At 43.1% G+C, this 25585-nt stretch overlaps 2 protein-coding genes across 2 annotated transcripts; one reads left to right on the top strand and one right to left on the bottom strand.

Moving 5' to 3' along the window:
• Positions 1-2636: 2636 nt before the first annotated feature.
• On the bottom strand, positions 2637-3485 carry LOC309546795 (olfactory receptor 6E1-like; the record flags this gene model as incomplete). Its single annotated transcript, XM_082246484.1, has 1 exon — positions 2637-3485. The coding sequence occupies one exon, from the start codon at positions 3483-3485 to the stop codon at positions 2637-2639; it is 849 nt and encodes a 282-aa protein (XP_082102610.1).
• Positions 3486-14753: 11268 nt separating this feature from the next.
• On the top strand, positions 14754-15686 carry LOC309546794 (olfactory receptor 4D5-like; the record flags this gene model as incomplete). Its single annotated transcript, XM_082246483.1, has 1 exon — positions 14754-15686. The coding sequence occupies one exon, from the start codon at positions 14754-14756 to the stop codon at positions 15684-15686; it is 933 nt and encodes a 310-aa protein (XP_082102609.1).
• Positions 15687-25585: the final 9899 nt, after the last annotated feature.

The following is a 25585-nucleotide window of genomic DNA, read 5'->3' as shown; positions in this document are numbered from 1 at the left end:
ATCCCAGGCCTTGAATGTATCCCTGCCAACCCAGGTTCTATCCCAATGTAAAAAGAATTTTCTAAAGGCAGTCAAATATCTAGGTATTTTCCTTCCCTCCAAACTATCGGATTTGTTTAACACAAATTTCCCTCCCATACTGAAATCCATCACAGAAGACCTGCGTAGATGGGATAAATCGTTATTTTCCTGGTTTGGCAGAGCTGCTCTGCTCAAAATGAATGTCCTTTCGCATATTTTATTTCTCCTCCAAAACTATTCCTATCCCGCGCCAATTTTTTCAAAATCTTAAAACAATTTGCACTAAATTTCTTTGGAATCATAAGAGACCTAGGATAAGCTATGAACAAATGACCAGACCCAAGCAAAGGGGTGGTGTCGGCCTTCCAGACGTTCAGCACTACTATTGGGCATGCCACTTATCTAGAATAGTGGACTGGAACATTCATGGGGATCTGAAAGACTGGATAACAATAGAAGCCTCCTTTAGTTCACTAAACCTAGCCTCCACGCCGTGGATACCAGAAAATCTCACTCCCCCCTCACTTAAGAGTCACCCTTTAATTGGCCCAACACTCAAATGTTTTAAAGCCACATGCTCAAAATTCAAACTCTCCTCTTCTCCCGGTCCTCTAACGCCAATCAACAACAATCCGGAATTTCTCCCAGGCACACATATACCCCATATCTGTAATATTTGGCCTCACTCCAATTTACTAGCCCAACACTTCTTCCAAAATGATGATATCATCACATTTGCCGACGTTTCTGCCATGTCTAGAAACAATTTTTTCCCCTTCTGGCTATACCTACAGATCAGACACTTCTTGAAAGATATCAACCGTGATAAACAAATCTCCCGCTCACTGTTTGAAACTCTATGCATGCAAAACACCCCCCAAAGACATGTGATTTCAGCGATACACGAGAATCTCTCCCCGAAAGCGGGAAAAGCTTGCAATTCATGGGAATGTGATCTACACATGGATCTGTCAGAAGGGGATTGGGAGCGTATATTTACGATGACCCACAAGGGTTCTGTAAACGTGGTCACCCAAGAGAACAACTTCAAATTAATTACAAGATGGTATAGAACTCCAGAGCTCCTCCATCGCTTTAACTCGACCTTACCCAACAAATGCTGGCGTTGCTCTCAAGACACAGGCTCCTTGATACACATCTGGTGGGATTGTCCATGAATAAAACCCTTTTGGTCACAAATCCACCAACTAATAATGAAAGTATCCACATATACTCTAGACTTCAACCCTGCCCAATTTCTCCTTCATCATTCTAACACCTCAGTCACCTCCTATCGTAAAATGTTACCCATGCATCATCTTAATGCACCCAAATTGTGTATACCAGTACACTGGAATTCCACAGCGGCTCCATCCATAAAAGAATGGATCATTAGAGTCAACAAAATTTCAGAGATGGAGGAGCTCGTTCATATAGCAAGGGACACCCAGAAGAAGTTCTCAAACACTTGGGCGTGTTGGTCTCATTTCCAAACAACAAAAACATATTCCGATCTTATGAAATAAGGGTTGTGAATATTCTCTAAGGTAGAAGACTAGCTGTTTAATTCTTTCCTCTGTAAGTTCTTGTTTTAGTCAAGAGGCACCCCCCCCCCCAACACAGGGTTGTGAGGGGTTGCTTAGACTACAGATAATCCTACTCTGAACGCAATTCTTGAGATTAGGTTTACAACATGGGATAATTTCAGTGATGTTTATATCTATATTTTCATGCTCTCAGGTATTCCTTGCCCAAATATAAGGAGTATTTTCACATAACCTTCATTAAAAGGTATACAACCAAGAATGAGGATCTGCTAGAGTACCTTTACATTGAAACTTGGCATACTTATGATAGACCAGATTAAGGAATTACGTCTCCATCCCAAAACTTTCCCCCTTTCTTCTTCTTTGTTTCCCCTCCCTCTAATATTTGAATATGCACTATTATTGCTAAGTGTGTACAATTATACTGTTGATTGTAATGCAGAGATTATTATCCTTTGGATATATTACCATTAATGCTAAACACTTGTTGGATGTTTATTGTTTCTGCTGTTTGCACAATTACTTATCAATAAAAACTTTATGGAAGAAAAAAATGTATTATTATACTAGCTTGCCCCTTTTCAAACACCTATGCTGTGCCAAAACCCTGGCCTGCGGAACCTCCAGAAAGAACAGGAAGGGCTTCTCCACAATCTTTAGTGAACAAATGTGGGGAGGAGGAAAAAGCAACTCTGAGAAGCAACAAAGTGCTGGCCTTGAGGTGGAAGGATAGCAGGAATGTATACATGCTGTCTACCATTCATAATGACACCACAGTCGAGGTTAACAGAGGACGCGCTCCCATTCAAAAACCAACATGCGTCCAAGCATTTAATCTTTACATTGGGGGGGGGGGGATTAGTTCATGTGCATGTAAAAAGGTAGGTGTCCCAATACTTTTGGTAATATTGTGTATATTTTTTTACTTTAGATACACTTAATATGTTAATCCAATCAGAGTCTTGCCAAGTGGTGTGAAAACATTAGACCATGAGTAATAAAAACCCATGAGTAATAAAAAGTAATTTAAAACATCCCTAAAATATAACTTTAATTATGTTGATGACACTATTTTGTATCAGAAACACCTTGCCAGAATTTCAGTTTATGTACATTTCTGATTATTTTTATTTTCAGAGTCTCAGTCCTTATACCATAGACGATGGGGTTTACAATAACTGACGTGAGGAGTCCAGTGATAGAAAGGAAAACATGAACAGGGATGGAAATTGTCCCACCATTAAAGCGGTATCTTAAAAAAACAAACAATGCGGCCATCAAGAAAATGGAAAAAGTGATTATGTGTGTGGACAAAGTATGCATGGCTTTTTGGCAAGCTGCTTTGGAGATCTTTAAACAGATCCACAATGTTCTTATGTAGCAATATACGATAATTAAAATTGTTCCAAAAATGACGAGGAGTGTTTCGACAAGTCCAAAAATATTATTAACCATGGCTGAGTTCCCACAAGCCAACCTAACAAGGGACATGTTCTCACAGAAAATATTATTAATATTGACCCCACAGAATTTCAGGTTGGCTGTCATAATCAATGGAACAACAACAAGTATGAAGACTAAGATCCAGATAAATGCTATGTATTGCATAGCTTTTCCATTCGTCATTAGGGTGGCATATCTCAGTGGGTAGCCTACAGCCAGGTATCGGTCATAGGCCATGGCAGTAAAAGTAAAAATTTCCACAGTAGAAAAACTTTGCACACAGAATACTTGTACTAGGCATTCATAAAAGGATATGGTTGAGGATCCAGTCAACAAGCCAATTATAAACTGAGGGAAAATGACTGTATTTCCAAATACACCATTAATGATCAAGTTAAATATGAAGATATACATGGGTTCATGAAGACTGGCCTCTATCCATATTACATACACAATCAGACAACATAAAAACATAGTAATCAAATAAAAGATAAAAGCTACAATTGCATATAGAAATCGGAATCTCTCCATCTCTAAGAGTCCTAGAAACACAAAATATGGGGTAAGTTCAGTTACATTTTCCATCATAAATCTGATGTGAGTTCCAGCAAAGTCAAGTCTGTTTCTCTACAAATGATTGTGTACCATGTTATTGAAGGTAGAAATACAGTACATGCTGTTGGAGTAAATCTATAGAACATCTGTGATTGCAGGATACGCATAGCCGTGAGTCGACTTCCTGATGTTTATATAAGCAGTTTTTCAAGAAGTAACCCAAGGGGATTTGATCTCCAAAGATCTTCAACATTAGGTTTAGCTGGCTGGATAACAATCATATTAATTGTACTTTTTCTATTAACATTAAACAGAATATTAAAATCTAACTAATAGAAGTATTAATAACAAATCAAAACATTATTATTATTATTATTATTATTATTATACAGGATTCATATGGTGTCAACATTTTACACAGTATAATATAATATTACAATATAAAGGGGGACGGTACAATTAAAATACAGTTCAATACAAAAGGAATAGGAGGGCCCTGCTTATGAAGCTTACACTCTAAAGGGAAGGGAGAGGTGGTACAAAAGATAATAGATGGAGAAGATGATCTGATAAAGTTGACTCAAGTACAGTTTTTTTGGGTGAAGGTGGGGTAAACTTACATGAATAAATTTGTTTTCAAGGATCGCCTAAAGCAGGCATGTCCAACCTGCGGCCCGGAAACCCCAGGCAATGCGGCCCACTGCCCCCCGACAATTATTTTTTTGCTAGGGAGGAAGGAAGTTGGGTTGGGGGCATGGCCACAGTGGCTTCCAACTAATGGTAGGCAGAGGCTGCCTCGGAGGGGAGGGGGGGGGAGGCGAGCATGTGCAGTGTTTCTGACTCCTACCACCATTACCACTTCAAATCATTGAAGTGGTCATGGGGGTTAGAGTGTTCCTTTAATATCTCTCAGAAGAAGTAAACCTCTTTATACTGATTCCATTTCATTTGATTATCCTCTAGTTGTGCTAAATTAGTACGGGGGGGGCAGCGGGGTGGGAAGGGTGCGGCGGCATTTCATTACTTATATACCTTAACTATAGTATATATTTTATATGCGGCCCGAGAAAATTTCTCTACACTTAATGTGGCCCAGAAAAGCAAAAGGGTTGGACACCCATGGCCTAAATGCAGACAGGGTAGGAGCTAACCAAACATACTGGGGCAGGGAGTTCTAGTGAATGCGTGAGGTTCTGGAAAAGTCCTGGAGGCGATAACAAGGAAGTTAGAGAGCAAAATGTCTTAGGAGGAGCAGAGAGAACAATTTGGGTGATATCTGCAGATGAGGTTGGTGAGGTAGCTGGGGGCGATGTTGTGGATGGCCTTGTATATTGTGGTTAGTATCTTGAATTTTATATGTTGGGCTAGTGGAAGCCAGTGTAGGGATTAGCAGAGAGGGGAAGCAGTCACATATCAGTTAGTAAGGTGTATAAGTCTAGCAGCATTCATAAAAGACTGAAGATGGGATAGTCTGTGTAAAGGTAGACCAGTGAGGAGGAAGTTCTTAACAGAAAGAGGAGAGTAGGAGATGGTGATGGATGTGACACTAAAAGTACTCTGAGATGGGTAAGTGGAGAACTAGGAAAGAGCAGAATCACAGAGTCCAAGGGAGTGGAGTATATTGAGGAGGAGCGAAGCGGATGGTCATTTGTGTCAAAGACAGTGGAAAGGTCTAAGAGTATGAGTAGGGGGTAATGGCTGTTGGTTTTAGCAGTTAGTAGGACATTAGTGAGTTTTAGTAGGGCAGTTTTAGTGGAATGTTGTGAGTGAAAGTCAGACTGTAGGGGATCGAGAAGGTTGTTAACAGGTAGCAACTCATATGGTTGTGGACAAGGCGTTCAAGAAGCTTGGAGGCAAATAGGAGCAGGGAGATGGATCTTAAGTGATTTAAACAGGTGGGGTCCAGTGAGGGTTTTTTAAGTATGGGGGTAACCAGTGCATGTTTGAGCGGGGAGGGAAAGGTGGTGGTGGAAAGGGAGAGGTTAAAGATGTGGGTTAGACAGTTTAGGATAGAGCAGGAAGGGGCTTTTAGTAATTGTGAGGGGATGAGGTCCAGGCAACAGGTGGTAAGGTGGGCCTCAGAAAGGAGTTTGTCAACATCCTCAGTGGTGACAGGATCGAAGAAGGAAAGTATTGAGTGTGGTGTTGGACCTGGTATGTTGTTTTAACATTGACTGGAAGGTAAAGTCACTGAGGATGATAGCTGGTATTTCAGAAGAGAGAAAGCAAGGTAGCCATGCAGAAAAGTTATCAAGAAAGTGTGACACTGGCCCAGGAGGCCGGTAGATAACTGTAACCCCCAAACAAACTGGAGAAAAAAAGACAAATACAGTGCACTTCAAAAGAGCAGAGGAACAGAGAGGAAGGTGCAGGAAAAACTTGGAACGTGTTTTGTGGGGAAAGAAGTCCAATTTCATCTCCTCTTTGTCCGCTGGATTTGGCTGTGTGTTTGTCCAGTAGAGGCCACCATGATAGAGGGCACCTGGGGAGTCAGATCCCTTGAGCCAGGATTCAATAATAGCAAGTAGATTGGGGGAATTAGAGAGGTAAAGTTCATTAATAGGCAAGTTTGTTAGAAACTGAGTGGGCATTTCAGAGGTCACATCATGGCTGGATCTAGGGGGCGTGCAGATTTTAGTTGTGCTCCCACAAAGTCAAACGCCCCCCACAACCATGAACGCTCTGCATACAGCTGCATTTTCCCTCTCCTTGTAGCTTTGTAAATGTACTAGTAAATGTACTGCATATCTGCATCATTGATCAGATCAGCAAAGGGCCCAGTGAGGCAATGGAGGCTGCCTGTACCACTCCCCTGTTGTCTATATAACTTAAATTGTCCCTCAGGATATTAAATATCTCCCGAGATTGCCAGAGTTGGTGGGCGTAGTGTGGGGTGTGACTGCCTTCTGTACTCAGGGCAAAGGGAAGAAGTGGACACAGCAGCAGGTGAAGTCTTCATCTGCAGCCATGGGGTAAGTGACTGAGGACACTGTCACTATCACACTGTCACTGTCAGCCCTAACCTGCCACTATACTGCCCTAATCTGCCACTATACTACCCTAACCTGCCACTATATTGCCACTATACTACCCTATTCTGACACTATACTACCCAAAACCTGCCACTCTACTGCCCTAACTTGCCACTATACTACTCTAACCTGCCACTATACTGCCCTAACCTGCTATTATACTGCAATAACCTGCCACCCTGCCACTATACTGCCCTAACCTGCCACTGTACTGCCCTAACCTGCCACTATAATACCCCAATCTGACACTATACTACCCTAATCTGCCACTACACTTTCCTAACCTGCCACTATAGTACCCTAATCTGCCACTATACCCTAATCTGTCCATATATTACCCTAACATGCCTCTATACTGCCCTAACCTGCCACTATACTACCCTAACCTGCCACTATATTACCCTAACCTGCCAATATACTGCCCTAACCTGCCACTATACTGCCCTAACCTGCCACTATACTACTCTACCTGCCACTATACTACCCTAATATGCCACTATACCCTAATCTGTCCCTATATTACCCTAACCTGCCACTATACTGCCCTAACCTGCCACTATATTACCCTAACCTGTCACTATATTACCCTAACCTGCCACTATACTGCCCTAACCTGCCACTATACTGCCCTAACCTGCCACTATACTACTCTAACCTGCCACTATATTACCCTAACCTGCCACTATACTGTCCTAACCTACCACTATACTGCTCTAACCTGCCACTATACTGTGATAACCTGCCACTATACTACTCTAATATGACACTATTTTACTGTCCTAATTTGATACTTTGCTGTCCTAGTCAGACACTATACTGCCTCAATCGGACACTATACTGTCCTTGTCTGACACTATACTGATCTCAGCTATGCTTTTTGTGGGGAAGAGGATCTCTGCTGCCTCTGCCCAGGCTGTATACAGTGCAGGGATGGGAGAAGGAGCCCTGCTTAGTGCCCTGCCCGCAGTGACTCCTGTCCTCCACCCTGTTGACCCCTGTCCTTCACCCTGTTGACCCCTGTACACTGCACTGCAAACTAATGGCCTCTCTACACTGTTCTACAGACTGTTGACCCTATCCTCTGCCCTGATGTCCCCCTGTACACTGCACTGCTGCTCTCCCATCCTCTTCCCCCCTTACAATTTTATTGCACCTCCACATTGGACAGGCTGGATCTGGCCCTGGGGTATGTATGTGTGGGGACTGGCTTGTAAAAGCAGGGGAATTGAAATAAGAGAGGGAGGGTTGTGGCTGCTGTCAGAGAAGGAAGACTGCCAGTTCTGGGGTGAGAGTTTAATAGTGAGGGCCAGGGTTTAGGGCAATATCCCCGGAAGTTAGGAGTAGCAGGAGGGTGAGGGCAGTGAGGTGGGAAGGAGATTTATACGAGGGAAAATGCCGCAGTGAATTGGAAGTGGTGACACTATATCGGCTCAGAAAGACCAAGAGAGGATAAGCGCAGCAATATTGAGAGGGCAGAAGCATGGACACTAATAAAGCAATATAGCCAGTCCTGTACTGGGCCCAGGCCTCAACAGTTCAAAAGGGGTGCCCAGGCAGCTGCAGGGCGGAAGGGCTGGCAGTATTGTCCTAATGCTGACACGTGTGCAGTGCTGCCGGCTTCTACTTTTCTTTCCATCTGCGCTGCAGGGGGATCGGTTTTAGTATCTGCACTCCCTGTTGTCTGGGACCCCTGTGCGCCCCATTCCCTGCAGTGATGCAGATTTTACTCCTCTCCAGCCGGTAACTGCTGAGGGCACACAGGAAGGATATTTCTGGATGGGGGGCTCACCATCCTGAAAGAACACACCATCCTGAATGAACACAGTGAGAGATCATTACCGATCGCTCACTGTTTGGATGCAGATATTGCCTCCATTCCACTATTCACTTGAATGGGCCTTGTTCAATGGGGGTATCATTTCTTCCATGTCTGCAAAGTATAGCATCGCTGCCATTGCATTTTATCATAGCTATAATTTGATATTTTCAGAGGAGAGGGGCCCTTTTAGGTAGCCTGTACGGGGTCCCGTGGTTTCTATGAGCCCTGGGCAGAAGTGAGAGTGATATGTACAGGTGGTGGGGTGAAGAGGAGTGGTAAAGAAATGTGGGTTTGAGGAAAGATTAGTAAGAGCATGTTGGAGGGTGAAGAGAGGGGGGAAAAGGAAGGCTGAGATAAAGAGAGAAAAGATGAAAGGGAACTTACAGACAACTTGGAGTGGAGCGTTAATATTTGCACTTGCCTTTGTTGAGGTGCCTTAAAGTGTTCCCATGTTTAAAGTGCAACGAACTGGCACATTGCACAAGAAATGGCCAGCCTGCCCTTTCCTTTAGTTAAAGTATATATACAACTAACTGAATGACAGAGAAGAGAACACCAGCTTGAAAACTGTAGTCCAAGTGTATTTATCAATGCACCTGGTGTACAGTGGCGGCCGGTGCGTTGAGGGCGCAAGGGCGCCGCCCCAACCTATCCATGCGTCCGGCCCCCTAATCTACATGCGAGGCGCCAGACGCATGGAGTTCAATGGAGTTTTTTTTTTCTGAGTCACCTGATTAGAGCCAGAGGCTCTAATAGGCTTCAGAAAAGGGTGGACCCGGGGCGCAGAGCAGTACGCCCCGAGCCCACCCATTGTGTGACAATAGTGAATGAAAATTTGCTATTGTTACATGGATCCTCCTCCTGGCCAATCAGGAAGCGGGTCCGAGACCCGCTTCCTGATTGGCTGAAAGGCAACACCATGCCATTGGCCGAGAAGGAGGCGGGAGGACTCGAGGAGATGCCGCCACTGCAGGTAAGTGCACTGGTCTCGGGTGGGGGCACGCTACGCTGGTCACTCTGCATTGAATGGGGGCACGCTGATCTCTCTGCATTGAAAGGGGGCACATTGATCTCTCTGCATTGAATGGGGGCACATTGATCTCTCTGCATTGAAGGGGGTACACTGATCTCTCTGCATTGAATGGGGGCACAATGATCTCTCTGCATTGAAAGGGGGCATGCTGGCCATTCTGCATTGAAAGGGAGCATACTGATCTCTCTGCATTGAAAGGGGGCACGCTGATCATTCTGCATTGAAAGGGGGTACGCTGGTCATTCTGCATTGAATGGGGGCACAATGATCTCTCTGCATCAAAAGGGGGCACACTGGTCATTCTGCATTGAAAGGGGGGATGCTGGTCATTCTGCATTGAAAGGGGGCATGCTGGTCATTCTGCTTCGAAAGGGGGCACGCTGGTCACTCTGCATTGAAAGGGGGCACGCTGATCTCTCTGCATTGAAAGGGGCACACTGATCTCTCTGCATTGAAAGGGGGCACGCTGGTCATTCTGCATTGAAAGGGGGCACGCTGGTCTCTCTGCATTGAAAGGGGGCATGCTGGTCTCTCTGCATTGAAAGGGGCAAACTATACCTTGATTACTTTCACACTTTTGTGACCTCAAAGTCACGCAATTTTTTACAGTGTTTTTTGCCGCAAAGCAATGCCTATTACATTTTTCTGTTTGCGCCCCCCAAAAAATTTTGAGCACCAGCCGCCACTGCTGGTGTATAGGACGAATGCATTTTGGGGTTCCAAAAGGTTCCCTTCATCAGGACTATCAAGCGAACGCATGCGTACGTCTCGACCTCATATGTAAACAGCGTTCAATCCATACATGTACAGGTATAGCCGTGAATGTTAGAGTGAGAGCAACAATTCTAGCCCAAGACCTCCACTGTAACTCTAAACTAGTAACCTGTAAACATTTTTAAAGTGTAGCCTTTAGAGATTTTTAAGTACCGAATTTTGGCGTCAAAACCTCAGCCTTAGGTTTGGAAATCTCAGCTTGGCATTGCATGCTATTATTAAGCTTATGATCTACCAAAACCCCCAGATCCTTCTCCACCATGGATTCCCCCAGTTGTTCTCCCCCTAGTTTGTGTGATACATGCATATTCTTGGCCCCCAATTGCATAATTTTACATTTATCAACATTAAACCTAATTTGCCACATAGTTGCCAAATTGGGGCCAATATGTATTTTGCTAGGTGTCTTTTGAAGAAAAAAAAAATCCAAATACATGTATATTGATTGGTTTGCGTGAAAATTATAGTAGTACATTTGCAGGCGGGTGGCAAGTAGTTAAAGTTAACGATAAAGCCTCACAACGCCTCACGCAACTATTCATACTGCATCGTACTTATCGGACCCCGCAGCGTCTGCATAGCTGGGGCAGGAGGGATTCTCCGTTCTGTCCCCGCTGCAAGATACATGAGGGCACATTGCTTTACATGCTGTGGCGATGCCCAAAACTACACCGCTACTGGACTGAAGTACTTCGCTCCATTAATACCATCTGGGGGCTGAAGCTCCCTCAGGACCCCAAGCTTTGCATACTGGGCTGGCTAGACGAAGAATTGTATACCCCGGGGGTGTTTGAGGCAATTCTTAGGACACTATTTCTTGCTTGCAAATTGATAGCGAGGAAGTGGATTTCCCCGTCTGCTCCTACTCATGCGGAATGGACGGAGGAGGTCAAATCTCTATTGGCCAGGGAGCACCTGACTTATCTGCATAGGGGGAGTCCCATGAAGTTTGAGCGCATTTGGGGGCCTTGGTTGGATGTGCCAGGCCTGGCGCCTCCACACCTGGTCACGAATAGATTCCTGGGGGGGGGGGGGGGTTGTTTCTTCGGCCCCTTGAGTTTGTAGTAGATCTTATGTTTTTTCATTTTAGGCTGGGTCTGGATGGATATGTTACAGGTGGGGGAGGAATGGCCTACATACTACTCTCTACCTGGTGGGGCGGGGAGGTTGTCAGCTGGGGGGGGGATACCTCTGCTGCCCCCCCCCCCCCCTGTTGATCGGAGTTTGCACCATCGATCACTATTTTCTTATTTTCTTTCCTCTGTGTTTCTCTTCTTTCTTCTCTTTTCTCTTTTTTCTTCCTTTTTGTCCAGTTGCGTATTCCATATGTGATGGGGCCAGTTTTAACGATGCTCTGCTGGTCATAGACCCGATTGAGGGCACTGATGCGTGCACTGGTATGTTCTCCTTGAACCTAGGGGGAATCCCGATTCAGGGGTGCATTTGTGTTTTCTCTGGGGTTGGGACAATTTGTCTGTAAATTGAACCAGTGTCAATTATTACTGTTTACTGTTATGTGTTATTAATACCCAGCAGGGGAGCACGGTACTGGATGTGACTCCTTTTTCTTCTTTTTGTTTTTTCTGTTGTGTGTAATGTAAAAGTTTTTCTAATAAAAAATGATCTGATTTAAAAAAAAAAAGTTAACGATAAAGAGTTCAGATCATTTGGCGTTCCAGAAGTCTAGCGCTATACGAGGAGGTTGCGACTCCTAAGACATGCATGCCTGTGTATTCCTTAATGTTATGTGAGTACCTATTTTTAAACCATAATAAACAGTATACAGTGCATTGCGAAAGTATTCGGCCCCCTTGAACTTTTTGACCTTTTGCCACATTTCAGGCTTCAAACATAAAGATATAAACCTGTATTTTTTTTTGAAGAATCAACAACAAGTGGGACACAATCATGAAGTGGAACAAAATTTATTGGATATTTCAAACTTTTTTAACAAATAAAAAACTGAAAAATCTGGCGTGCAAAATTATTCAGCCCTCTTAAGTTAATACTTTGTAGCGCCACCTTTTGCTGCGATTACAGCTGTAAGTCGCTTGGGGTATGTCTCTATCAGTTTTGCACATCGAGATACTGACATTTTTGCCCATTCCTCCTTGCAAAACAGCTCGAGCTCAGTGAGGTTGGATGAAGAGCGTTTGTGAACAGCAGTTTTCAGTTCTTTTCACAGATTCTCGATTGGATTCAGGTCTGGACTTTGACTTAGCCATTCTAACACCTGGATATGTTTTTTTTGTGAATCATTCCATTGTAGATTTTGCTTTATGTTTTGGATCATTGTCTTGTTGGAAGACAAATCTCCGTCCCAGTCTCAGGTCTTTTGCAGACTCCATCAGGTTTTCTTCCAGAATGGTCCTGTATTTGGCAAAAAGTTTGATTTTGGTTTCATCTGAGCAGAGCACCTTCTTCCACATGTTTGGTGTCTCCCAGGTGGCTTGTGGCAAACTTTAAACTACACTTTTTATGGATATCTTTAAGAAATGGCTTTCTTCTTGCCACTCTTCCATAAAGGCCAGATTTGTGCAGTATACGACTGATTGTTGTCCTATGGACAGAGTCTCCCACCTCAGCTGTAGATCTCTGCAGTTCATCCAGAGTGATCATGGGCCTCTTGGCTGCATCTCTGATCAGTCTTCTCCTTGTATGAGCTGAAAGTTTAGAGGGACGGCCAGGTCTTCGTAGATTTGCATTGGTCTGATACTCCTTCCATTTCAATATTATCGCTTGCACAGTGCTCCTTGGGATGTTTAAAGCTTGGGAAATCTTTTTGTATCCAAATCCGGCTTTAAACTTCTCCACAACAGTATCTCGGACCTGCCTGGTGTGTTCCTTGTTCTTCATGATGCTCTCTGCGCTTTAAACGGACCTCTGAGACTATCACAGTGCAGGTGCATTTATACGGAGACTTGATTACACACAGGTGGATTCTATTTATTTATCATCATTAGTCATTTAGGTCAACATTGGATCATTCAGAGATCCTCACTGAACTTCTGGAGAGAGTTTGCTGCACTGAAATTAAGGGGGCTGAATAATTTTGCACGCCCAATTTGTCAGTTTTTTATTTGTTAAAAAAGTTTGAAACATCCAATAAATTTTGTTCCACTTCATGATTGTGTCCCACTTGTTGTTGATTCTTCAAAAAAAAAAATTACAGTTTTATATCTTTATGTTTGAAGCCTGAAATGTATCAAAAGGTCGAAAAGTTAAAGGGAGCCGAATACTTTCGCAATGCACTGTATTTAGTTACAATACATCACTATATGAGGCATTTTTTCCTTGTATGTGATCTGGACCTACCCTCTATTATACTTTGGATACTGATGCCCACCGATTCCATTGATTCTAATACTACCCTTGAGAGACGATCTGATTGGAGAACCACAGCTAGTGATATCAGGGTCCAGGATCCCTACCGTACAGGAGTGAACCCCAGTATTAATTTCACGCTGGTCACCCCTGTAGGGTACATAGCCCTGGTAAGTGCGGGCTGAACTGAGAAGGGAGCACCAGATTCTTCACCCGCACTCCGGATCACCTCAAGATATCACCTAATTCAATTTTTTTAATTTTTTGGACTTTGCACTGAATATTATTTATGGACTTTTAATCATTATTTCAGCCACTATTGATTCACCATTATTTACCATTACCTTTTGTTTGCTCTTTGGCTAACCCACTAGATAGTGGATACAGTGGGTCTGTAGTCACTTTAATACCCTATTTGATACTGTTGCACCTTATTCATCATTTTATTACCTTTTAAATATATATATATTCACTCACTACCTTTTTTATTTTTTCTATTTTCTATCTAGCTCACCCATTTCACAACCAGAATATTTATTTAGGTTATACCATTTTGAGGAATTTTTGCACTACTTCCTATAATCACTTGAACCACCTTGATATTTATTATTTGATATATATATATTTTTATACCAGCATATATAATTTTTTTTAGGCATAATCACTTGTCACTTTATTGCACCTACTTGCACCTTTCATTTATGCTTTTTGTATTTATGGTTCATGTGTTATTATCTATTTTATGTGATTTTTATTATCATGTATTTACGAGGTACACATATCATTCGTTACATCTGGATTGACATAATATAGGCAGCGCCAACTACCTCACAACCCCCCCAAAAGAGTTCAGATCACGTCTTGTACTGTTTGATAGGATTTCAATGCTTTAGGTACCCAGGGACCAATTAGTAACAAAGAAAAATGTGTTTCATTAATGGAGGTGTTCGATGGGTTTCCCATAAGTGCTCTATTGCAAAGTCTCTATGGACATCGCTTATCATATAAATAAATCCAACTTTTTAGATGCAGTACAATGTAGAGGGGTGGTGTCTACCACATCTACCACAGTGTTTTTATATATTTATATTCTGTGTAGTTAGAATATTTTTTTTTTATATGCTCATGTGTTTGTAGCGTAAGATATTCCTTTAGGATATACCTTAGATCATTTAAATAACTACACTAAAATGATGTTAAGAAACATGTCGGAAGCCAGCACAAGCTTTGTTCTCCTTGGTGTAGTGGAGATGGAGAAGTTTAAGTTCCTATATTCTGCCATAGCTTTGTTTGTGTATATCACAACCATGTTCATATGTTGTTCAATCATATTTGTTGTCTGGACTGAAGAAAGCCTCCACGAACCCATGTACATCTTTATATGTAATTTGGTCTTCAATGGTATGTTTGGAAGCTCAACTTTCCTCCCCAAGCTAATTATTGACTTGCTTTCTGGGTCGTTCACCATCTCCTTTTCCGGTTGCCTTGCCCAATCCTTTTTTCTTCATAGTTTTGCTGCGGTTGAAGTATTTACCTTTACCATAATGGCCCATGACCGGTATTTAGCTGTTGGTGAGCCACTGAGATACTCAGCTTTGATGCCTAACACCAGGGCAATGAAGTTTATAATCATAAACTGGGCTTCTGCCTTCTTAGTAGTCTTCATCCCTGTGACAATGACGGCATATCTCCCATTATGTGGAAGACATCTCAATAATGTGTTCTGTGAAAATATGTCACTTATAAAATTAGCTTGCGGAGATGCTTCGGTCAATAATATCTTTGGAGCTGTTGAGGCATTTTTGATTGACATCAGCTGTCTGCTGATGATCGTTTATTGCTACATAAGAACATTTATCATCTGTTTGAAGATTTCCAAAGAAGCCTGTCAGAAAGCCATCAGCACTCTGGTTACCCACCTCGCTGCATTCTCAACTTTTATGATTGCAAGTTTCTTTATTTTATTACGATACCGGCTAAACAGTGGATCTGTTTCCCTGGCTGCTCATGTTTTGATCACTGTCATTGGACTGATGACTCCAATCACTGTGAACCCTGTCATTTATGGAATAAGGACAGAAGCCCTGAAAATCAAAATTGTACGTAAGTTTCAGAAGATGATCCACCAGGATTTGTGAAAGCCCATCTAGTAAGAAGACTTGGAATAAATGTTTAACTGTAACCATTACACATTATGTGCAAAATCTAAAAAAAAGAGAAAGGCCGCACACTAATATATCACTCATTGGATAACTTTATTGAACTGGTGAGCTGCCCTCATTCCAACAACATATAAAAGTCCGCAGTAGTCCAAAGGTAAAGATGTTGAAGTGAAGATGCCCATAAAGTGAGGAAAGCAGTAAATAGGACACCAATTCTGTGAATCCTTCCACCAATAGGAATTACTGCCTCTCACCTCCAATCCCTGACCACCAAGGGTCATCTGGCAAAATCTGGCAAAAATGTTATTTTAATTTCATTTGAAAAGCTTCTTCCTCTACAGAGGGCACCCAGACATGGTATCTCCCAGGTTTATAGATCCTCACTAGGGTCATGAACCCTGAGAAGCCACCCTATTTGGGGAAATGGAGACGGAACTGGGGGCGATCTGCTTTGTGCACTGGAATTGCACTTTGTGGCCCCAGAACTTCTCTTCAGGGGTCCCCAGTTGGCTCTCTCAGGTCCTCCTCTTTTCTTGGGTATGCCACTATAGCAAGCTGCTTTCTTTAGTGCGGCCACACGTCTGCTCCCAAAGCAAGCAGCTTCCCAGTCTTAGTCCATGGGGATCAAAATTAGGTTGGCCCACCCTTTGCAGCTATAACAGCTTCAACTCTTCTGAGAAGGCTGTCCACAAGGTTTAGAAGTGTGTCTAAGGGAATGTTTGACAATTCTTCTAGAAATGCATTTGTGAGGTCAGGCACTGATGTAGACGAGAAGGCCTGGCTCGCAGTTTCCGTTCTAATTAATCCCAAAGGTATTCTATTGGGTTGAGGTCTCTGTGTAGGCCAGTCAAGTTCTTCCACCTCAAATTCTCTCATCCATGTCTTTATGGACCTTGCTTTGCGCACTGGTCCAAATGATTTGGTTGAGGAGGGATTAGAGTATGGGGTTCTTTTTTAGAGGTTGGGCTTGGCCCCTTAGTTCCAGTGAAGAGAACTCTTAAAGCGTCAGCATACCAAGACATTTTGTACAATTTCATGCTCCCAACTGACAGTCTGGGGATGATCCTTACCTGTTCCAACATGACTGCACACCAGTGCACAAAGCAAGGTCCATAAAGACATGGATGAGTGAGTTTGGGGTGGAGGAACTTGACTGGCCTGCACAGAGTCCTGGCCTCAACCCGATAGAACACCTTTAGGATAAATTAGTGCAGAGACTGTGAGCCAGGCCTTCTCATCCATATCAGTTCCAAAAAACAACAATATCTCTCCTGTGCTCGAGTGGTATGCGGGAAGGTGAATCTTCTAGGCGGTTTTATGACACAAAAGAAGTGGTCTTGCTGCCCCCCTCAGGACCAAGGGTATCCAAAAGGCACTACAAGAAAACAACAAGAGAAGGGCGCATCGACCTTGTGCATTACCACTTAAAAGTTTATTAAAATCAAAGAAGGGTAGCTTACAATATACTCACAAACGTAGCATATGAACAAGCATATAGGAAATGGGCACCGCTCATCTGCTCGATTGAGTGGTGATTTAGGCTCTGAGGAAGAGGGTCCTCCCTCGAAACGCGTAAGCCACTTTAGGTTTTGAGGACGCCATCACGTTATCCAGCAGTAGAGAAGTGTCCTGGAAGCGAGCGGTGCCCATTTCCTATATGCTTGTTCATATGCTACATTTGTGAGTATATTGTACGCTACCCTTCTTTGATTTTGATAAACTTTTAAATGGTAATGCACAAGGTCGGTGTGCCCTTCTCTTGTTGTTTTCTTGTCATCCATATCAGTGCCTGACCTCACAAATGCACTTCTAGAAGAATGGTCAAACATTCCCATAGACACTTTGCTAAATTCTTGCAGACAGCCATCCCAGAAGAGTTGAAGCTGTTATAGCTGCAAAGGGTGGGCCAACACAATATTGAACCCTACGGAGTAAGACTGGGATGCCATTAAACTTCATGTGTGTGTAAAGGCAGGCGTCCCAATACTTTTGGTAATATATTTTATCTGTGGCCAGAGGGAATGGGGAGATTTGAGGGCTTTTTTATTGACTTTTATCAAAAAGTCAACATTTACATACCAGTAACAGCACTGTTAGTCGGCTTGGGCAGTACATTTTGGGGGAAGGAATACATTTTAAACACCTGTTGGAGCAGATGATGAGGGCAACACCATGTCTGTATGTTAAAGGGATAGAAAAGTTCAAGTTAAACTAAATATTTTTATTCAGATATTTTGGAAATGCGATAATTTGTTGCAGTAAGACTCCTGTTTTCTACACTTTAAGGTGGAAATCCTTGAACATGGTCACCTTGTTGCTTGTTGTATTGCACAATATCTGAGCTATTAACTGTGATTATGTGATTGTGGGATCACAATTTAACCACAATTTCAATTTTGCGGTAATTTCTCCTTGTTCTGGACATGTTATAGATAGGCAACTCCTATCCTCATATTGATTAGTGGTTCCAAATTAACCACTTGCCGACTGCTGCAAGTACATATACTGCGGCGGTCAGCCCCGTGCAGGCAAAGTGACGTATGGGTACATCACTTGCCTGCGAGCCAATAGAGGGCAAGCACGTGCCGCCGGAGGCGCGCTCCCACCTCCTCTCACTGTGATCCCGGCGCTTGTGACCGGCGGACACGATGTCCTCCAGCCACCCGCGATCGTCAGCTGCAGAGGGAGAAAGGCAGGCGGCTTATGTAAACAAAGCCACCTGTCATTCTCCCCTGTGTAAGTGCAGAGATCATACGGTCCTGCTATGCAGGATCGTATATCTCTGTAGTTACACAACAAGCCACATCCATTCACAGTTAGAAGCACGCCCCTAGGGACACACTTAACCCCTCCTTCTCCAATAAAGTTAACCCCTTCCCTGCCAGTGTCATTTTTACAGTAACAGTGCATATGTATAGCACTGATTACTGTAGTAATGTCACTGGTTCCCCCCAAAAGTGTCAAAAATGTCAGTTAAGGGTCCGATCTGTCCGCCGCAACGTCGCAGTCCCGCAAAAAAAAATCGCAGATCGCCGCCATTACTCGTTAAAAAAAAAACACCAAAAATGACAGAAATCTTTCCCTTAGTTAGTAAACGCAATAACTTTTGCGCAAACCAATCAAAATACGCTTATTGCAATTTTTTTTTACCAAACATATGTAGTAGAAAACAAATTGGCCTAAAATGTTAAAAAAAATTGATTTTTACATTTTTTTAGGGGAATTGCATATAAAAAATTTGAAAAATATTGTTATTTTTGCAAAATTGTCGCTCTTTTTTTGTTTATATCGCATGATCAAAAAAATCGCACAGGTGATCAAATACCCCCAAAAGAAAGCTCTATTTCTGGGAGAAAAAGGGCGTCAAATTCGTTTAGGTACAGCGTCGCACGACCGCACACTTGTCCGTTAAAGTCACGCAGTGCCGGATCGCAAAATAGGGCCTAGTCAGGAAGGGGGTAAAATCTTCCTGGGCTTAAGTGGTTAATAACTACTGCAGTAGGGAACAGACACAAAAAGATACACTCCGCATCTTTCCAAAATAACTGTTCTGCTTTATTTGTTGCAATTGAAAGTTTTTATACACATGATTACGTAGGTATCACATTATTATTATAATTGTACTTTTATGGTAAAAAGGGGCGTAACATAGGCAGGCTAATTCTAATCAGGACTCAAAAGAATGCAAACATGTAATGAAAACACTATTAGTGCCGTGTGCACAGTGAGTGCAGTGTGCAATACATGTAAAATATAATACAATAATATACAGGATGTACAAATTTCCTTTACACTCCTCTTCCCTTCTGTAAACAAAAAGTTGTATTGTATATTTCTCAATGCCTTAAATGTTTGTAATCCAGCTTCTTTTCATAAATAAAAATTGTAATTTAAAAGGTTAATAAAATAATATGAAAAGTTATACAAAAGCATACAGCTATGTACAAAAAAACAAAGCATAAATAAAGTTAGAGTATGTGCACAAAATTCTCTAATGCTAAAAGTTTTGAGCATCTCTACATGTTTTTTAGAGACAGAAGAATAAATTCATGGTCATTGTTTTAGTCTAACTGTAAACTGATGGGTAGTAAAGGTTGTGTTGCTAATGTTGGTTATTTTCTTGTTTCACTCTTTCGCAAGCATATGTGATTTGAATGTTACATATACAATATATGGCCAAAGGTATGTGTCCAGGGCTGGCCCTACCATGGGTCCTGCTGGGTTTATCGGACCCAGGCGGAACTTTGAGAAGGGCGGGAAATTGACGCTCAAGAAGATTTTTTTTCCCAGCATTTTGGTGCGCACCATTGGCACCAGATCAGATGTACAACTTTCCTCCACTTGGCCTAGCAGGCGCGGCAGGTTTGTCCCTTCCATAAGATCGTAGCAGTCCCCCTCCCCTACCTTATTTACACAAGATGGGATGCATGGTAGGTCCAAGCAAAGGGTGGGACTTTTCAAGTTAAGAAGCGGGTGATTGGTTACTACAGAGCGGGACGGTCCCAGCACTCAATCACCTGCCTTTCACATAAAATGTCCATCCTTTGTCCAAAACTGCCATGCTTCACATCTTGTGTAAATAAGGTACAGGAGGGGGGAGTGCTGTGATCTTATGGAAGGGGCAGTCTGTGATATCGATGGAGGATTGTAATGGGATGGTCTTTGATGAGGGGAGTCTGTGATGGGGGGGGGGATCTGTGATGGAATGATCTGTGATGAGGGGAGTCTGTGATGGGGGGGGGATCTGTGATGGAATGATCTGTGATGAGGGGAGTCTGTGATCGAATAGTCTGTGATTAGAAGAGATTGTGATGGGATGGTCTGTGATGAGGGGAGTTTGTGATTGGATGGTCTGTGATGTGCGGATCTGTGATGGGATGGTCTGTGGCAAGGGGAGTATGTGATTGGATGGTCTGTGATGAGGGGGGTCTGTGATGGAATAGTCTGTGATGAGAGGAGTCTGTGATGTGCGGATCTGTGATGGGATGGTCTGTGACAAGGGGAGTATTTGATTGGATGGTCTGTGATGAGGGGGGTCTGTGATGGGATGGGATGGTCTGTGATGAGGGGGGTCTGTGATGGAATAGTCTGTGATGAGGGGAGTCTGTGATGGGATGGTCTGTGATGAGGGGGGTCTGTGATGGGATGGTCTGTGATGAGGGGGGTCTGTGATGGGATGGTCTGTGATGAGGGGGGTCTGTGATGGGATGGTCTGTGATGAGGGGGGTCTGTGATGGGATGGTCTGTGATGAGGGGGGTCTGTGATGGGATGGTCTGTGATGAGGGGGGTCTGTGATGGGATGGTCTGTGATGAGGGGGGTCTGTGATGGGATGGTCTGTGATGAGGGGGGTCTGTGATGGAATAGTCTGTGATGAGGGGAGTCTGTGGTGGAATGATCTGGGATGAATGGAGTCTGTGTTATGGAGTTTGTGGTTTGGAATGGAACATAATGGTATGTCATATAATTTTGCATATAGACAAGGTGATGTTGCATGTAAATCTGACTTCCTGATAAATTAAATTTTAGTTTTAATTATCATGATATAAATTAATGTATGTGGGGGCCTTTTGGTGGGCGTGTGTTTTTTTTTTTTTTTTTTTAGGGGGGGGGGGGGCAGCATTTCATTCTTGAGACCAGGCAGCACAATGTCTTGGGTCAGCCCTGTATGTGTCTATCCCCCCAAAATATTGAATTTAGGTACAAAAAGGTAATGGTTTGATGAATCTCCTGTAAAAGAACTCATGTGACTTGCTCATGTTCTGATCTCAACTCTACTACCTTTCGGCATGACTTGGAATGCCAGTTGTGAGCCAGTTCTTCTAATCCTAGCAAGGTACCTTCATCCTATGTTGATGGGGGCATGGGTCTCACTTCCACAGCCCTGGTCCTGAGGATCAGGGGGATTTACTTATTGGAATCTGGAATATTCATTGTCCCCATTAGAAATCCAATCCAACATTGTAAATCCAATGTCAATCACATAGTCCAGCAGTGTAAACCCAACATCAATCATGGTGAATCATGACTCGCCGATATGGCAATTCTCTTCACGGGTATCACCATTATTAAATGACAGCTCCCTGGCTTTCTGCTGAATTACAAAAAAGATCTGGTAAAGCTGGGTGACGTTAATAACCAAATGTGATCATGACGACTAGTGAGGAGTAAAGCTGTTTAAGTTCGATTTGTGGAATTGTTTGGGAAATTTTACAAGTTGTATTGGGAGCCCCATTAACGTCAATGTGAGGCAAAGCTTGAAAATATGTTCTGCCTATTTTTGTGAATAATAATCAAGATATTGACAAACAAAAGGCATGGAGGACCAGTCACTGCCAGGGGGTGTGTGCAAAAAGAAAAACATTTTGATAAATACAATTCATTAGAGAGAGGGACCTCCATTTTAATGCAACTCTAAGAACAGCATGTGAAAAACACTGATTACCAACCTAAATGCCTAAGAGATGCCTTTAGGCTATCTGTGAAGTTGCAGAACAGTACAATTCTCCGGGACAGCCTCAATAACACTGTACACTGTGTTATTCTTTGGCTTATAACAAGCAGCAGAGCCCTATATGAATAATTGTAACTTATATTTTTAGGTATTTTTTGCTGCTGACTTTTATCTAAAATGTATTGAAAGGTTTACACTTTGATATAAAATAAGGCTAAATCCCTAAACTTTGTAAAAATTGCCAAACAGTGTAAACAATGTTTCATAGCACTTAATATTCTTTTAGTATAGGGGGGTCTCCAAACTTTCTAAACAAGGGGCCAGTTTACTGTCCTTCAGACTTTAGGGGGGCCAGACTGGGGTCAGTGGAAGTAGAAAATAAATGTCCCAGTGTCAGTGGGAGAAGACAATGCAACATCTTTAGTAGAAGGAATAACACCCCATCACTGGGGTTAGAGGAAGAAATAATACCCCATCATTGATGTCAGTGAGAACAATTGTGCCCCATCATTTGAGTCAGTGGGAGGAATAGTGCCCCATTATTGGTATCAGTGGGAGGAATAGTGCCCTATCATTGTTGTCAGTGGGAATGATATTGGTGGTGTTATCGGGAGAAATAGTGCCCCATAATTTGTGTCAGTGGGGGGAATAGTGCGCTATCATTTGAGTCAGTGAAAGGAATAGTGCCCAATCATTGGTGTCAGTGGGAGGAATAGTGCCCCATCATTGGTGTCAGTGGGAGGAATAGTGCCCCTATTGGTGGTGTTAGTGGGAGGAATAGTGCCAAATTTATGGTGTCAGTAGGGGATAGAGTGCCCCATTATTGGTGTCAGTGGGAGGAATAGTGCCCCATTATTGGTGTCAGGTGAAGAAATAGTGCCCCATCATTGGAGTCAGTGGAAGGAATAGTGCCCCATCATTGGTAGGAATAGTGCCCCATCATTGGTGTCAGTGGGAAGAATAGTGCCCCATAGTTGGTAACAGTGGGAGGAATAGTGCCCCATCATTGGTGTCAGTGGGAGGAATAGTGCCCCTATTGGTGGTATTAGTGGGAGGAATAGTGCTAAAATTATGGTGTCAGTAGGGGATAGAGTGCCCCATTATTGGTTTCAGTGGGAGGAATAGTGCCCCATCATTGGTGTCAGTGGAAGAAATAGTGCTCCATCATTGCAGTCAGTGGAAGGAATAGTGCCCCATCATTGGTAGGAATAGTGCCCCATCATTGGTGTCAGTGGGAAGAATAGTGCCCCATAGAGGGTAACAGTGGGAGAAATAGTGCCCCATCATTGGTGTCAGTGGGAGGAATAGTGCCCCTATTGGTGGTATTAGTGGGAGGAATAGTACCATCATTGGTGTCAATGGGAGAAATAGTGCCCCATCATTGGTGTCAGTGGAAGCAATAGTGCCCCATCTTTGGTATCAGTGGCAGGAATTATGCCCCATCACAGGTATCAGTGGTAGGATATATGCATTGCTAAACACAAAATATGCAATATTTCCACAGTTCATTTTATTTTTATTCCAGTGACAGCCACGACCCTTAGTTCTCTGAGTCCTACGTTTAGGATACGAAGTTAGAGGTGCAGAGATCTAGCCGTTACCCACGCATTCCAGATTTTCCCAAATTTCTGGGAGCATCCACGTCCCATATATGTTAGCTTATATAAAGGAAGAACTGAGTCAACTAATAGGCACCATTGTGTAACCATAGGAGGAGCAGCCAGCTTCCAATTTTGTAAAAGAACTTTCCTGGCAAAGAAACATAGATACAATAGTAGTAGCCTTGTATGCATAGCCCGTGTCACTGAGTCAATGATACCCAAAAGGAGCACTTTGGGATCCAATGGCACAGAAAGATCTGTGACCTCACTAATGTCCCTCACAACTGCTTTACAAAAATCTTGGATGAGCGGACATTGCCAAATAGTATAGAAATACGTCCCCACCGCTGGGGTTTGTTATTGTTAAGTGCCTGTATCCCATTGTTCTGTTGTTTCTGTCTGCCTTTGGATCAACATATTATGGGATGTATATGTGTATGTGGGTTAGCTGCTAAAGGAGAGGGGGATTTTCCCAGAGTGTATATCTCTTTGTGCCTGTGTTTGAATAAACATTCCTACACTGATGTCTCAACAAGTGACTGGGTGGGCTAAGGGTTCTTGGATCGTGCTGGTACCAGGCAAGGGAAGCTTATACGGTGGACATATTCTTGTTGAGTATGGGGTCCATCACAGGTTTAACCTCTGATAGCGGAGGGTATATTGCACAAGTTGACTGTCAGCTTTCTGGGGAAAGCAATTGGGTAGTTGTACAGTTGGCAATTGCTTTCCCTGAGAAGGTTGTCCTCCTGTGGAACCTCCCCACCATGCGGGCCCGAGACCCACATGGCAGGTGTTGCCAGGGACAGAGACCAGTGAATGTCTGTTCGCTGATGCCCCCTAGCTGCTAAGATCCTGGAAGCGATGTGTATAATGTCACTTCCAGTTTCAGGTGTAACTTTCCCTGGCTGCTTTGGCCAGAGAAGAATCTAATTAAGTGCAATCTGTATATAAGCTTTGGTCAGCGTAAAGGGGTTAAAGATAAGGAGCATTTAATGGAGGGCAGATGAGATGTCAAATGTCTAAAAAAAAGCCCTGAAGTCCCATTAACCTGGGAGGGTGGCTCGCCCAGGCAAACCGACGTATGGGTACATCGGTCCCTTGGTGGCAGCTAGGGGGTGCCCTCCCACCCCCGATCATCAGCGCTGAAGCCGATGCATGGGTCAGGCGGCTCCGATTACTGCCTGACCCCCGCTGAGGGAGAAGGACGGTCGGCTGTTGTAAACACAGCCGACTGGTCTTCTCCATGGAATGGTCATAGAGCCCATGTGATCCTTCTACATAGGATCACATGTCTCTATGGTCATTTCATAAGCCACACCCCCCACAGTTAGAATCACTCCCCTAGGCTCACATTTAACCCCTTGATCACCCACAGGGTTAACCCCTTCCCTGCCAGTGTCATTATTACAGTAACAGTGCATATTTTTAGCACTGATTACTTTAGTAATGTCACTGGTACCCCCAAAAGTGTCAAAAATGTCAGTTAGGGGTCAGATCTGTCCGCCGCAATGTCGCAGTCCCGCAAAAAATCACAGATCACAAATCACCATTACTAGTAAAAAAATATAAAAAAATAAAAATAACATAAATCTTTCCCGTCGTTAGTAGACGCGATAACTTTTGCGCAAACCAATCAAAATACTCTTATTGCGATTTTTTTTTACCAAAAAATATGTAGCAGGAAACAAATTGGCCTAAAATGTTAAAAAATTTTGATTTTTATATTTTTTTTAGCGCAGAATATAGCAGAATGTGAAAAATATTGTTTTTTTTTTTTTTTTTTTTTTCAAAATTGTCGCTCGTTTTTTGTTTATAGCGCAA

This window comes from Pelophylax lessonae (genome assembly GCF_965119305.1).
Source record: "Pelophylax lessonae genome assembly, chromosome: 2".
Taxonomy (NCBI): domain Eukaryota; kingdom Metazoa; phylum Chordata; class Amphibia; order Anura; family Ranidae; genus Pelophylax; species Pelophylax lessonae.
This window is presented reverse-complemented; position numbering and strand designations above follow the sequence as displayed.